Source organism: Haemaphysalis longicornis, unplaced genomic scaffold (assembly GCF_048455015.1).
Source record: "Haemaphysalis longicornis isolate Haplotype H1 unplaced genomic scaffold, Haemaphysalis longicornis Haplotype H1 scaffold_4, whole genome shotgun sequence".
Classification (NCBI taxonomy): Eukaryota; Metazoa; Arthropoda; class Arachnida; order Ixodida; family Ixodidae; genus Haemaphysalis; species Haemaphysalis longicornis.
In genome coordinates, this window is record NW_027526361.1 from 38,719,938 (window position 1) to 38,736,190 (window position 16,253).

General features: G+C 46.9%; 1 protein-coding gene across 4 annotated transcripts in view; it reads left to right on the forward strand.

The window, feature by feature from the left end:
- LOC144178522 (irregular chiasm C-roughest protein-like) overlaps positions 1–14,084 on the forward strand; it is a 413,379-nt gene extending 399,295 nt beyond the window's left edge. For all 4 annotated transcript variants that reach the window (XM_077706443.1, XM_077706440.1, XM_077706441.1 and 1 more), the window contains 7 exons: positions 2,535–2,789; positions 3,327–3,448; positions 7,180–7,354; positions 8,872–8,982; positions 10,285–10,511; positions 11,265–11,587; positions 12,015–14,084. In XM_077706443.1, coding sequence (XP_077562569.1) covers positions 2,535–2,789; positions 3,327–3,448; positions 7,180–7,354; positions 8,872–8,982; positions 10,285–10,511; positions 11,265–11,587; positions 12,015–12,072 — 1,271 coding nt within the window. In that variant the 3' untranslated portion in view covers positions 12,073–14,084. The remainder of the gene's footprint in view (positions 1–2,534; positions 2,790–3,326; positions 3,449–7,179; positions 7,355–8,871; positions 8,983–10,284; positions 10,512–11,264; positions 11,588–12,014) is intronic.
- Positions 14,085–16,253: the final 2,169 nt, after the last annotated feature.

Sequence of the window (16,253 nt, forward strand, 5' to 3'; positions counted from 1 at the left end):
CGTTTAGTTTCATCTTCAAAGCACGCGTATTCTTTTGACCTACATTCCGTTCGAGCAAATCTTTCGAGCTTCTCTCAGCGCAGTGCCCAGAGCACAAGCCTGTCTGTCTCCCAACTTCTTTCGTTCTGAGCCGCGCTGTAACGAAACAGAATGTCGAGAAAGTCATAACTCTCCTTCCTCTCTTTCTTCCGCCTGGGTCCGTGCGAAAACGCGCCTGTTATATATTATACACGTACACACTCGGCTGGGTACATAGCCGCTCGCCGTGTACCAGTGGGACGCGGAAGCATCAAAACAAACACCCAAAAGACAGCAAGACACGGAAAAAAAGACACAACAAGAGGCCAGCGAGTGCTCAAAGCGGAAGAGAAACCGTTCACGAGAGCGCTGCTAGACGAAGAAGAAAAGACGAGGCGTCAGAAGCGAATGAGATCTTCTCTCGCTGCGTTTTTCGTGCGTGGCGTGTGCTTTCACGTATAGCGTCGGCCGAGACGTACCGACTGCTCCGGTTTCTTCTTCCTCCTTCTTTTACTCCTTTATTTGCTATTGTCTTGGCGGCGTGTATTTCTTCGCACTTACTTGTCCCTCTCGTTCTTTTCTCCTCCGCTGCCATCCTCTTCCCGGTGAACTACACCCGAGAGCGGTCCTTGACGCCTTTTCGTCCGTCTCTTTCTCCATCCCTTCTCGCCCTCCCCGCAAAGAAAAGGCCCAGAAACGTAAATGCGCGCCTACGGCCACCGAAGAGGGGCAACTCGCAAAATTTGATTAGGGAGCTTTCGCTTGTCCAAATGGGCGCCTGCAAAACATCTCCGGAGCGGGGGAAAAAACAAGCCGTGACGTTTAAGGGCGATAGGACATCTCCTGTGTATGTGTGCGCCGCTTCATACGCCAAATTTACGTGCGCGACCACCGATCGCTCAGACGTTCCTTTTACCCCGTTGTTTCCTTCCGACCGTTTCCTTCCCCATTTTCAATATTTTTTGAGGGACCTCCGTTGTTTACTTCTTTTTTGTTAACATTTGGAAAGTGCGAAAAAGGCTGTCAATAACCGTTTGTCCCGGGCGAGTTTCCGAGGGTGTTTTGTTTCTTAACGTAGACCGCCAACACTGGCTTGTTTATGGCGGCTATGATCGAAGCGTTCGATTTCTTTCCAGGAAGTTTATTCTGTCGCGAACGTTACTGCCCGCAGCAAATAGACGTCTATTTGTAGCTGCGCTAGCCAGCTGAAACTCGCAATTTACTGCTTTTAGGGAGCCGTCTTTACGCGATGACAAGATTACTTTAAATTGAACGAACTTCGCTTTATTTTTAAATTAAATGCACACGCTTAAAAGAGATGAGACTTGGGGGGAACTTGAAAACAACATGCAACTTTGTCTTGTTCAAAAGGTGGGGAAGTCGGTCATACTACACTACAGTTATGCTCGGCGGGAAGCGATCCTTTTATCACGAAACAGTTTGTATTTAAAGGGGCATATTTTAAACTACCCGCTCTCTTTATGGTCTTTATTAGGCGCGTGAATGCCTCTCTGAAGCATGCCGCGGAGAATTAAAAGAACGGACTTTAATTGCGTAGACTCCGTTTCTAAGGACGTGGTCCGACATAACAAAGAATCAGCCTATGGGCTATGAGCTTAGGGAAAACGTAGTGGGGCAGTTCAACTCTGTAATGGCGGGGCCGTAGATACCTTGGTTGTTCAGGCGTTGGACGTCAAGCTTAGGATTACATTTGATCAGAATTGGACAACAAGCCGACTGAACGGTCATGTTTCAATGAAAAAAAAAAAACGTTCCGGTGACCAACGTCCCTGGTATTCTTTTTACGGCCAGAGTACGGCGCTTTCGTGTCTCGGTACAAAATACGCACAGAAATGGCAACATGCATTTGTAAATCTTTTGCTCGTTTTTAGCAGCACCAGCTAATCTCTACAGGCCGGTGACATCATTCTGCGAGTGAAATGAATGCCCCCAGGCATCGTATTCCTATCTGCTTTTCATTAGTTACCTAGCTAATTAAGTGCTGTTGATAGTCACACATCGTAATCACACATCTTTGATAGTCACACATCGTAATTTTTGTTTATTGAAGCAGAATTACTTGCTGCCTTCATGGTCCTTTAGTTTTAAGCTTTCATATTTGCTATCTTTTCAAACATTCTAGGGTTAATTTTATTTCGTTCACGTTTTCTCGCCACTTACACACCCCGAAAACCACGAGAGAACTTAAACAGTGTTCCACAATGATGTGAACTGGCAAAATAATTTTCTTGGCCATGAGAAATTGGCCAAGAGGTCGGGTTGAAGGCTGTGCCTTTTCTTTTTTTGTAAACAGCCCGTATGCCTTTTCCTCTTTGCAAAAAGCCCGTAATCTTTCACGTGCATTGATGCGTTGAATATCCTCTGTATACCTTGCCGGGAATGATGTGATATTTCTGTGAGTTTGTTAAAAGGATCTAAGAACGGTAATTCAAGTGACTGGCAATTGCAACCTCTGACGGCCTTTTCCGCGGTGACGCTTTCGTCCCTGCGCGCAGACCGTCCGGCGTTCAAGATGGCCGCCGAGACGGTCGCCGCCGAGGAGGGCGCTGAAGTGGCGCTGCGATGCGAGGTGGACTCGAACCCCAAGCCGGACATTGTGTGGCGCCACGAGGCGTCCGACCGCGTGCTCGCGCGCCAGCCAACGCTCGTCATCCCCGCCATGAAGGCGAGCGACGCTGGACGCTACTCCTGCCGCGCCACGGTGCCCGGCTTCCCAGAGATCACCCAGGATGTGCACGTCTATGTCAAAGGTACGCACGCGCCCCCAAAGTTTGCCCAGACCTCTCTTTCATTGGGCTTCCTCGATTAACAGTCCTGGATCGTCCGCGGATTTCCGGGGATGGGATACGGCGTTCGATTTGCCCATTGTTCTAATGGGACCTTCGGTGGGTCCGAAGGCAGTCCTCGGACGTCCTGGGGACCGCTCAGGACTGGTAAATCGAAAAGGTCCATTGTTTCTGATAGTGCTTTCTATAGAAATCAGTTGCTGTGCTAACTTCGTCCTCCTTGGATGACGTGTGTCGTTGTCGCCGTGACGTAAGCGGCCTCTACAGACACGCGCTTGCTACGTGTTTGTGTAGCCTTTTTCTGTAGTCAACGAGACTGCACAACCGTTATACACAACCGAAAACCGCTGTGCCGTAAAGCAATTGAGGCGACCATATGCTATGCTGTGCCATACGGCGGAAAGGAATAGGATAATGAAAAAAAAAAAACGCGCACGTACGTTTTTTGTTTGTTTGTTTGTTTTTACACTCGAGTGTTCAAACTGCTCTCCTCCGATGCAGGCCCTCCCAAGGTGAGCAGCCCGACAACTCAGTACGGAGTGGAAGGAGAGCAGGTGCGGGTGGAGTGCGTCATCACATCCGTTCCACCGCCGACCAGGGTTGCTTGGTCGAGGAACCTGCAGGTACCTTCCTTTAACTCCCTTTTTTAAATTCCGTTTTCATGCCGTATAATTTTATCTTTGTATATTTAGCTTTTATGCTTGGCTCCGCTACTACGTGCTGGGCCTGTTACACATCGCTTTTCACAATTAAGTTTGCTTACAATGAACCCAAGCGCTTCGCGCCCACAAAAAATAAGAAGAAGAATAGCAATAATAACAACAATAATGAACCAGGCGTGGAACTGCAGCAGCGCAACTTCAGCAGCAGTGACTGTTTATTTTAGGCAGAGTCCGCTATTCTAAAACTGCCTAATTTAAAGAGCATGACATCTCTGCAAGGTACCGCGCTCGGAACGCGCAGACCCCCTTCGTGGAGCAATCGTGAATCGGAGGTAGTGGCGCCATCTGCCGGTTGACGTAATAAACATATGACGTGTCTAGCTGTTTACGGCGCTAGAAATACTCACTGGTGCGGAGAGTAGTACGCCAAGGTATGACACAAGCAGAATTACAGGACTGGAAGGACAACAATTTATAAAAGCGCTACATGGTTATTCCAAAAAGAAAGTGTGAGTGTGAAAAGCACAAATAAGAAAGACGAATTTAGAGTAAATAAACATAAATAAAAACGTAACACTCTAGACGAATGAAACCGTTGCTTTGGCAAGAAGGCTGTCATCATTGCCAGAGGAAACCGCACAGGTGGAATATTCTTACGTACCGAGACTACAACTGAGCAAAAAACGCGCGCCATAGTAGAGGAATGTAGCTCCCTCTAGACCTCATGTCCCTCTTTCACAAGCCTTAAAATCTCGCCCGCACGTTCGTTCTTGCTTCCAACCTTTGCGAGGAAGCATCCGATCAATTTGCAAGCTAAACGCGCTACATACTCGATCGCGGCAGCACAGCGTCTTAGCTACTATTACGGCGGAATTCCATGGGACCTTTCTTTCCCCGAGTATACATTAACTCGCGCCGAAAAATATGGGCGTCTTGACTACTATTACGGCGGAATTCCATGGGACCTTTTTTTCCCCGAGTATATATTAACTCGCGCCGAAAAATGTGGACCCAAACGGCTAAACTTTTGTGTGTCTCCGAAATGGCTACGTTCTCTAAGTCTCTAAAGTGGCTACGTTCATACTATTAGAAAGGATCAAAAAGAATTAAAAAAATTAGCTATGAAAGGAAAACCGAACAAGCACTGCTCCAAACATACTCCAACGGGTAATAGGACTGATACCCAGAATAATATACTGGTGAGTTGGCTGCAACGGTAGCTCTTGCTACCAGAGGACGTTTTGTTTCCAGCTTACTGCTATTTTAATTTCCCTAATCATTGGCCTCGGTGAACCTATTCAACAACCTAATTGACTGCGACAAGCCTGCGTTGCAGCGTAGCCATTAAATATATATATTTGATGATACTATTCCAACGTAACGGAGAACGATCATACTCTGCGCTTTCACGTGATTGCACGTTCAGGTCCGTATTTGTTTCGGGTACGCTTCGTTGGCCTTTAATGAAACAGAGCTCGCTTTCGGTAATTTGCTTAATGTATCTAAACCCCCTGCTCGTGTTATTGGAGACTGACATGCTTGGTCCGTTGCAGACACGCGTTACTAGGCGCTACCCTCCCAGTGCGGGAGAGTAAAATACACAGAAATAACGGAAATCGTTTTTCCTTCCTTTTGTTTCAACGATCTTTTCGCTGAACCGTGGCTTCAGGAAATGGAAGCAAACGAGCTCCGACAGTCCCGTTATTAGACTCCACTCGCGACAAATTAGACAGCCTCGGACATGGAAAACGCAGCAGCAGCAGCAGCGGTGCGATGGGGCATATAGTGGCGGTATGGCTGACATTACGGCCGGGCATTTAATTTGAACAGTTCCCCCCGAGGGTCACTCGTGCCATGAAAAACGAGCCGAGCAGCACGGGAGACGTTCGACGTTTTCTTGTCTATTCTTTCGCGCGCGATTTTGCACTTATTTATCGCGTAGTTCCGCGACTGAACTTCTTCTCGGGCGTTCATTTCCTACGAAGCGAACAAAAAGAAAAAAAAAGCGATTTAAGGAAGTACGCAACTTCGGCGGTCATCTGGCTGGTTTCAATTCGTTGAACCCTGAGGCCAACAGCTTCTCCCTTCTGATGGCGTGCGGAAGCGCCGTGCGCTTTTCGAAGAATGTCGGGTGGAAACCGGCGAGGCGGTTCTGAGGGGGAAGTGGCGGTGGGGGCGGGAAGGAACGAGATAGGGCGCGGAAGAGGGCCAAAAAACTGCAAAGATAAGGCGGCCATCAATCCTGTAAAGGAGTCGGTGGCGAAGTGAAGCGAGGAAGCAGCCTGACGATGACGAAACGTTCCTTAATGAGTATTGATTGAGGCCCCTCGAAAGACGACGGCTTGCCGGACGCTGTTCGCTTCTGCTTTCCGGGCCATGTTGTAGGGTTGTTCGCTCTCTGGCAGGCGCGGCAGGCCAGTGGGTTGCGCTGCGTTGTCTCGACAAGTTCTCTTTTGCACATGCTTGTTCGTTTTCTCTTCGTACGCGCAGTTTTGCTCCTCCCTTTTGCCATTGGTCGACAATTTGCTTTTCTGGGCCATTTCGTTGATTAATCTGGTGTCCACACGTGCTCACTTGTCCGCGAGCCCCGTCCGAGTCGGTGGGCGCTGCGAGCGTGCGGCGCGATGTGGTCGCGACGTGATTAACAACGGCCCGGGCCGTCGGTGGCTCCGCGTCTGTTTTGTTACCAGTGCCCGCCGCCGAGCCTGCTGCCGGCGACATTCAATTTGCAGCTCGTGAAACATGATCCTCCAAGTAGCGGCAGCACTTGCGCTGCTGCTGGCTGCTGGCCTAAGGACCGTAATCGGTTGCTCACTGGTCATCCTATGAGCCCAGCTCGGTTGCGCTTGTTCGGCAGAAATGGTTGCCACGCACATCTTTCGTGTAACTTGTTCTGGTGGAGGATTGGCGGAGAAGTTCGGGGCTGGCGGCGTGTCGTACGTGCTTTGCCAGCTAGAAAACGTCGTACCTGATTGGAGGCTGATTGATGTTCAGAAAAGGGATTTTGCGTCTTTCACCGACGACAATTCTTAAAACCTGTAATGCTGCATGGCAAGGCGCATGCACCGAGCTGATTACTTATAGATATCTGCACGTTGTCAGAAGCTTCCACGCCGCTTGTGCAATGGGCGGCGCCTGTTATTTCATCCTCTGTGACACCGCAAGGCGGCATCCGGCTTTGCAAAAGCAAGCGCGCTCGCGATAAAGATGGGATGGCGGCAAGTTCAAAGCTGAACAGTAAAACCTCTATTTTCGCTTTACTGATAAATCGGATAGAATAGAGCTCGCGAGGAAGATTTCAATGACGGCTGGTGGCTATGTATGCATCACGGTACCGCCCGCATTGCGGTGAAGCTGCCCTTCGAGGCACAATTCGCCTATTAACCACACTTAAACTTTACTCTTACGATTCATCAAATACCGGCGCGGGTTGTACGCCCGAAAATGTTGTACATTAGCAAGTTGGTATTGGCGTGTTAAACCGGAAAGGTTGCTCCACATGACTGGAAAAGCTGTGGTTTTTAAATTCAATACCAAAATACGAATGACTGCTTACAAAGCACGATCCCGTTGTGACGTTCCGATCAATCTCTCTGCAAGCGCGAACATGACGTTGCCAACGTGTCTTTGATGCCTTTGACGGAAAATAGTGACAGCTAACGAAGTTATCCATGTTTTTATTCCTTTCGCAGCTTGTGGACATCGACAATAATCAAGGCTACGAAATAATCAAGGAACCTTTGTCAAATGGACTGCGAAACTTGCTCATCATTCATAACGCCGCCGAAGAGGATTTCGGGCAGTACAACTGCTCCGTATGGAACCAGTTCGGCTACGACACGAGACTTATTACAGTCCGGAAACAAAGTGAGTTGTGGCTCAAACGTCTGCCGTAATGGGTGCCGTTTTACCTCCTCTCTTCTAAAGACATCTTCTCCATTATTGGTGACCTAGGGGTTATGAACACTGTGGAAGAAAGCACATTTCATAGTACGTTGATTAGTCATTCGTGACGTTATTAAGCTTTACTTAGACGCAGACGAATTACGTGCGCATCTAGCACTCAAGAACTTCAACAAATAATTACAATTAGATAGACACGTATGATGCTTTACTGATGTCCCATAATTACACCCACCGGTTTTGTTGAAAATGCTTCACCTCACCAGAACTTCGAATGTGGCAAAGCCTTCTTTGTGTGTATTATTGGAAGGGAGCTTCACCTCATTGTGAGTGAAGGTGTGGCAAAGCACCCTTTCCGTAAAAAGTTTGAAGGATCCGCCACCTGAGACATTTGAGGTGTGGCAAAGCACCCACCCTTTTAAGTGCGAATGCACTTCTTAAGCGACCCTGAATCACGCGTCCACCGCCGTCCGTCCATCCGCACCACATACCCACTTAGGGCGATTGGCCAAGAAGAGTTCCTTCGCTACCCATTCGGCATATCTTCGTGATACTAACCACTTCCTACGGGAAATTAACAACATAAACATCCCTGATGGCGCCTTCCTTGTGACTATAGATGTAACTTCTCTGTACACAAATATACCTCACCGAGATGGGATTGAAGCCCTGGTTGAATCCTATAGCATACATCGGGATCACGAGGCGCCAAGCCCACAAGTCATTGAAACTTTGACCAGGCTAGTGTGGAATTAAATAGCTTTTAATTCCACACTCAGTATTATCTTAAGCGACCCTGAATCACGCGTCCACCGCCGTCCGTCCGTCCGCACCACATACCCACTTAGGGCGATTGGCCAAGAAGAGTTCCTTCGCATCACCCGTGCATTCGCACTTCCCCATGCTCCCCTTCGGGGAAATGCGGGTGAATTTTTTGTGTACAAGGAGAAGAAAATAAAAATTACCAGGCTTTTGCATCTTTCTGAGCGACATTTTGGCACTCAGGATGAAATAGTTGAGCAGCGTATCGATAAGAAAAACATCTTGCCTTATCGCTTTTCTTTCCAATGGGAAGGAAAAAGGAAAGAGCGGCTTAGGATGTGAATCATAATCGCACTTCACATGAAAGAACAGGCGCGAGTGGGTGTGCCGGCATGTGCGTGCTAGTGCGTGCTAGTGCGAGTGAGTGTGCATATTCCAAGCGTGCATTTAAGATCTCTGCAAGCGCAATGTATGGGTTTCATCAGCTAATCAAGCCACGAGGCTGTAGAACCGTGATAAAACAAGGAACATAACCTTTCGAACTAATACATAGTGGTAAACTGAATCCTGAGCGAGGAGTATTTACAAGGTGTAGTCCAACGATGAGAAGTGGTATGCAGATAAGGCTTTCTTTCTGTTTCTTTTTGCACTCACTGTCTGCCCAAATGTTCAGCGCCATCTTATTCATTCATGGCAATCTCTTTTTTTTGCAATTTCAGAAAACCTGCCAATGTTGATCATTTTGGCCGGCGTAATTGGCGGCATCGTTCTTGTCGTGACCGTGACGATCTCTATTATCCTCTGCCTGCGAAAGAAGAACATTGTTAAAGGTAATGTGATATACCTTGTTTTGCATCATTACTCTGCATAATTTGCTCCGACAATAGTATTAGGAGTAGAGGGCGCGACGGATGATGAAGTCATTGTTTGCTTTCTTTAAGATGTGGCATTCAAATAACGTATGTCCCATAGTGACCTAACGTATTCCTGAGTAATTTTGAACAAAAACGCCGCAGATCTTCAGTGGGAAACATACACGTTTACTTGAAAGAGGTTCAACTCAGAAAAAAATTATGCTCGCGAGTGAATTCGAACCCAATGTATATAATTTTGAAGCCTGTAAAAGAGCTGTCATAACAGAAGTCTACTGCAGCAAATTATGCAAGGTGTTTTGCTTTAGCAATTCCGAAAGGGCTTATTTTAATCATCATAATTGTTGTATGAGTAGGCGACCAAGACATCTGGGTTTAAGTTAGGCACTGTGGAATAAAGGTGTCTATTCGTATTACTATTATATCATATCGCTTATGCGTGTAGTCGCAAAAATGCTTTTTGGTTACATCCTTGAGCGTTCCTTGCATGAAGCAACTTTCAGGCGGATTATGTGTTAGCTGTACTGTAGCAGGTGTTCATTGGAAGTTCTAAGCTATGATGACATACATCTCTGAGAACCCACCACCATTAAATGCTTTCACAATTGCTTGCAGAGTTTTACAGCAGTGATACTAAATTTGGAATCCAGATGCACTTTGAAAGGTGTAAATTTTTGTACTGGTTTTTTATTCCTATGATGAGAGAAAGGTTCAAAAAACTGCATCTGCTAGGGGAGAAATGTTTTTTTTTTACTTCAGCTCAATTGTTGGTTGTAGTGCTTTGAATTTCATCATGCAATAGCTCGTGAGATGAACTGGGACTTGAGTACAGCAATGAATGTAATTTCACCCCCAGAACACCAAGGTTGTAGCTCGACTGGCCAAAATGCAGCATTGTGGAACATGCGAAGCATTGTTAGGTTTGATTATAGGGTTTAACGCCCCGAAACTACACTGTTTATGAAGCGCACCGTAGTGGAGGACTCTGGATTAATTCTGACTACCTGGGGATCTTTAACGTGCGCTGGGGATCTTTAACACACGGGCATTTTTGCCTTTCACCTCCGTCAGAAAAGCGGCCGCCGCGGCCAAGAATCGAACCCGCGTCCCTGGGTTCAGTAGCACAACGCTTTAGCCACTGAGCCACCGCGGCGGGTGAAGCATCGTTTCGCAAAACACTAACACTTGGCACTGACGTTGCACTGCAATGAGGTATCATGTATTAATTATTTTTTCCATCTGTAATTTGTGGCCATGCAGATGACGACTTCAATTCTGAAAAGAAAGGGAAGCAGTCGGATTCAGCGTCTTCTGGAGATTCAGACATCAAGGTTGAAATCCGGACAGCATCATCGCTCTCTAACAACGAGCATGACCGCAACTGGGAGGACAATAGTGAATCGGCGCGTACACACGACGCTGCGGATATCTACAAGTATGCCAACAGCACAGCCGACTATGCTGACGCAGCCTTCCCCGCAAAATCGGTAAGCTTGTCACTGCAGCTATACCTGGTGTCTTATAGAACTCTCCACAAGCTGCACAGCTGCACCGCTGAACAGTGTTCCTAGAGAATATGTGTTGCTGCAAAACACAACAGCAGCCACGATCAGATCATGATGCATTATAAAAAGGTGCCTGTAACCTCTGTTATCCTAGGCATCCTTGCTAGTATAGCAAGAAAGGTTCCCTATTTTTAAACGGAGGTAAAAATGTGGTTTCAGCTTTCTGGCGTTTAAATGAACAGGAGATAATAAGAACTAGCTCCAACAGCAGTTCAATCAGCTTGCAAAACTATTCCTGCAGCCCCCAAGCAGTTCCAAAACATATTTTTTGGCATGGTAGCAGGCTTGTGACTGGTGCTAAAGGGGAGGTTAATGAAAAAAGAAAGTCACGTAATGTAGGTAATGCAACGGCAAAAGAGAGCTGACCCGGTTTGCTAGTTTACTGGGTTAAGGATAGACCAATGCATTGCCACATGACTGCGGGAATGGGAATGGGGATGTGGAGAGATTCGCTAAAATGTGAGAGTTTCAGCTTTGATACATTTCATTGGTTGAAAATTGCCTCAGAAAAATTGCAATTTTTGTACAGTCCTCTTGTGATTACAAACACCAAAAAGGTTCGCAACCTTAACTAGTAAGCAAGTCTAAAGGTGCTATGGCCAATATATATAATGAAGTTGTTATCGAGAAAGGCACACCTCTGCATTTGTTGTCTTTGTCGTTGCTGCTTCGCAGGAGGCCCAGAACAACAATGGCTACATCCCCTACGTAGACTACTCTCGCGACTACAACCCACCCCCGGTTGGTGCCGCGTCGCTGCAGCTGAACGCAAGCCGTGACAGCGGCCTCTATGGCAGCTCACCACAGTCTCTCAATGACTTGGGCCAGGGGATAGACCCGCGGTTCCGTGCCGGGTACGCGAACCCGTACCTGCGCAACTCGCAGTCAAATCTGCCGCCTCCACAGGGTGTCTACGTCAGCCCCAGGGCCATTCCATCCGCCGCAGTCAACGCTGCCGGCATGCCCGGTGCCTCTTCGGCTACTCTGCCGCAGAACAGGTGAGCACTAGTGCACGTTTTGAATGCACAGCGCGTCTTAGGTATAGCCCACCAGGTATTCTATAGTGCAAGGCATTGTACAAGGAACGTAATGGAGTGTGCGCCATGAGCACGCAGCGACTGCCAACGTCGCATGCCATTCAAAACTTGATTTAGACCTCAAGCTTTTCACCTCTTGGATATGTATCCGTAGTAGTTAATAATGGGCACAATGTTTAGGACTTACAGCTCAAGCTTATATATCGCATCACTTGGATATGCATTTTGGTAAGATTAAGACATTAGCATTCAAACAATCGACCTGGTTTTTTATTGGCTGTCCAACTTTAGGGTCCATACTTTGCGTCAAAACCGCTTTGTTTTGGCGAGTGGCAAGTGACTGAGTTGACAGGGAAGCACATTTTCATTCATCTTCTCCCCCAACCAGGTACATCACATCGCAACAGAGCCACATCAAGCCAGGCACACTAGCCACCCATGTATGATGGCAGGAGACCCCGATGTAAATAGGACTCGTTGTGCTCTCCACAATTCAACCAAGAGTGTTGTGTGCTGCTCGCTGAAGACTTTCCGAGGTCAGTGAGTGTGCCTGCAGGAGACTCTTGCCAGCGGCGGAGGACAGAAGACAGAAAGGACACTGATGGTGCAAGCCCACGAAGTCTTGTGTATGTCAGAAGTGACTCTGGTGGTGCCACCGCTCATGCGGTGCTTCAAGTCAGGAACCAAAGAGCTGTTAATAATTGTCATTGTCCCTGTGAGCAAGTGTGTGTTGGTGTGCATGCGTGTATGTTCGTCCACACATAAACCTGTCATGTGTTCCTCAGTAGAAAGAAAAGCAAGACAAAGGTAGCCTTATTTATTAATTCAGGTAGAGCGACTGCGCTGTCCTTCAAGTGTAGTACTTAATTTTGACTGGCCGAGATGCAAGAAGATGGCGTTGCTTTCTTTCTTTGAAGCTCTGGCTACGCTTAGTGTGTGCTTGATGAAGCTGCACGTTTAAGCAACGATTGTCAAGCAAGTCTCAAGAGAGGAATCTGTGTTCGCTTGAAAGGACTACAGCTATGTGCTGCTTGGTTTTCGCTCCGAATTTTTTGTAATTAAACGAGTGCTAGCCATAAAATCTTTCTTCATGTTTGCGCGAGTGATGTACAATGAGTGCAGTATAACTGAGTTGTTTCTCTTCTACGAAGCCGGAAAAAGGTGATCCTGGTGGAGAAAAGGACTTTGTTTTGTCTTTTCTGATTCAACTTGCAATAAACTGCATTGCCTGCGAGTAACTTGTGCCATATATGCTATCGTCTTGTCATATTGTGTGCAACAAATCTTATCAAGCCGCAGGAATTGTCCTCGCGTATGTTTGGGTGGGAATTAGAGACGGAAATACATGCTAGTAAACAATTGCAGTATAAAGACATTTTTTTTAGAAATTGCCCTACAAAGCAATCTTTCGTTTGTGTGAGTGCACATCAGAACAAAGCTTCGATGTGGTAGAACACTGCAGCAAAGGAAGGACCATCATTCGTTCTCAAAATCGCTTCCTCTCTGTTTGACTTATTGAAGTCAACCAGTGATTCTGCCTCAAATCGATTCCTTTGCATGAACCGTACGCATATCATGGCTTACATTGCCGTTTAGTATGTGTTAAACAACCGATAGTACGCATTAAAATGCCCGGAAACAACCTTGCTTAACGTCAGGTGTGGCCAGTTGCCGCGTCAATGCTCAGTTCTGTTAACTATTACAAGTGGCCTTCTAAGCGGGTAATTGGCTAGTGCCAATTGTGACATTACACCTTCTGAATTTTGTACATAGCATTGAGTTCTGTACGTAGACGCACTGAAAGCTTCCCTGTCGAACTCTTCCCATGCGTGATGCTACGAACGTATGTGTCGTGTGACTGAAGAAGAAATGTTGTCTCTATGCAAGCACGGTTTCCTATGAGTAATCTCAGTTTGCTTGCGAAGCCACGATCAGCTTCAGTTGTGCTGTGGACCCTCTAAGGATCCCAAGCGCTGCGAATGCATGTGGTATTTGTCATGTGCCCCGTATTGTGAACTGGACGGCCATACACCACCGCAGATGAGTGCTCCGGTGAATCGACGAGTCATTGAGTACGCACGTGAAAGACTGCTTTCGGTGCTAAAGAATCTCTCCCTTCCCAAAATGTGTAAGCAGCATCATGTATGTCATTTCATGCCCACTGCTCCTTTACTTTTGTGTTTTCGTGTGCATGTGCGTAGCCCTCGCCCTCGACTCTCACAATGTGACGTGTGAACAACTGAGCAGCGAAATCATCACTGTATATATAGGCACTTCCCAGCGTTACGACAAATCGTGCTCCGTAAGCTTCGTGCTTTCTGGCCTCTTTTCGATCTGTTTGTTTTCTTCTTTGCTTTCATTTTGCATCTGTACAGGTATACGCTGATGAGAATTGCTCACTTTATGAAGGCAAAATACTGTGCGTGTGCATGTTAATTAAACCTATATGAGAGTTTCAGTAAGCTGTGTCATTGCTTACTCGCTGGCAGAACACTTGCATGCCACTTTTCTTTCTAAATTTGTGCCACTGGTTGGAAGTGCTCGAGGCTTTTGATTCTGAGTAACTATGTTAGCCATTTATTTCTAAACAAGTCAACACCTCGACAGGTTCTGTGCATAACGAGCCACTGTAAAAGGGAATCATGTTATCATCAACAGACGGCAAACCACGAAAGGAACGAGAGTTGACCCTGCAAGATCTGATTATTTAAAACACCCGTCGTAACATGAACTCTAACCAGCAGCTTGTGTAAAAACAATGCAATGCTGTTGTCATGCCACAGCAATTTGAGAGATGAACAAAGAAATCCCGCACACTTACCCGATATCGGTAAGGATCGAGAAGTTGTGCGGCTGACTAACTCTTGGCAAGATTGTTCATTGCCTGTGGTGGTAATCATGCGGCATAAATAGACAAAATTAAAACACATTGTATTCACTATTAAAGCATTTTCCTAAGGTGAACCCGATAACTTCAGGGGAGTTTCGCCACATGTAGGCATGTCTTAATTTTGGTAAGTCCTGAATGCAGCCTATCTCTTATATGACAGTTCATACGACTTTACCAGCATTAACTACAGTTGTGCTTGCCTTCATCAGCTTCTCTGCTTCTGCACACATCACTTGCAAGAGCCACGAATACCCTTTCGTCTCGGAGAGATTATTCGGAAAGACCCACCTTGTCACTCTCCTCACTACATTTCCAACATAAAAGTATTATGAACATCATCAGAATGTAAATGAATATTACTCTAATCGACCAGTTCCAGATTTAGGGGAAATCCCCAAGGTGGAGTAAGCTTCTATGAAGGAACATTTGACATCCACATGAGTGCAGCCATACGGCTACAAAGGAAAGCTGTACAGCTTCTTCAGAAACTTCGCAGTTGAAGAAAAATTCGTCCTGGCCCAGAATTCGAACCCGCGACCACCGCTTAACCGGAACAGTCGCTCTACCAACTGAGCTAACCAGGAGGCTAGCAGTTTGTAGCGCGAGAGCGAATTGATCAATAACTCGAAGTCAAGGACAGGTGTTAATCGACCAGATTTACTCCACCTTTGGGATTTCCCCTAAATCTGGTCGATTAACACCTGTCCTTGACTTCGTGTTGTGGATAAATTCACTCTCGCGCTACAACTGCTAGCCTCCTGGTTAGCTCAGTTGGTAGAGCGACTGTTCCGGTTAAGCGGTGGTCGCGGGTTCGAATCCTGGGCCAGGACGAATTTTTCTTCAACTGCGAAGTTTCTGAGGAAGCTGTAGAGCTTTCCTTTGTAGCCGTATGGCTGCACTCAGGTGGACGTCAAATGTTGCTTCATATGTTAGGCTGAAGTTGGCCTTAACGTTTATGTGGCGTCCTGATGAGATGCCGCATTTTAGTAGTGCCTGGAGCTTTTTTATCCCCGAATGTCAACAGAATTACGCGTAAGGCTGTTAACGCGCGTTAATCGGGTGCGCATTTTATTCTTGCTCAAACCTGCAAGTCAGCTACCACAGAAGACAAAAGAGGCACAGCAATTATTTAGGAAGTATTTAATCACAAAAGCTGAGCTACAAGCAATGGGAATTCTCCATTTACCAGTCCTGGACGGTCCACGGCCAGTCCGGGGACTGCGTTCGGGCCGAAAGTTACACGGAAATACATAGGAAAATCGAGCGCCGGATCCGAGTCTCGAGCAGTCCGCAGACGATCCAGGACTGATAATAGAGGCAGCCCAATGCGGTACAATGCTGATCTGGCAGGCAGGAGCGACACGAGTTATGGTACAGTTGGGATCAGCAGGCTCAGGTAATTCTGTTTAAGAACGCGGCCATTTTAAGCGGGCCAGGAAGTCCTGAGCGGTATCCCGAGGACGTCCCACGCGTCATACGCCGAAGTGCTTGCGAAGAGGAAGCAAGGTAAGCGGCAAAACACGGATGAAACATACACGATTCACCGAAAATGGGGCCTACGAACCACGCCATATGGAAGGACAGAAAGGAAGCTGGAGCTAGGAACACACCACAAGACTCACAGGCGGAAAATACGCCTTATTTTTAAAAAAACTCCACTTACCAGGAGGTTCAAGCTCGATAAAGTACACCTGCCTAGCTGAAAATGCATAGTGTTTGTTTGCGGGAAGAGAACTA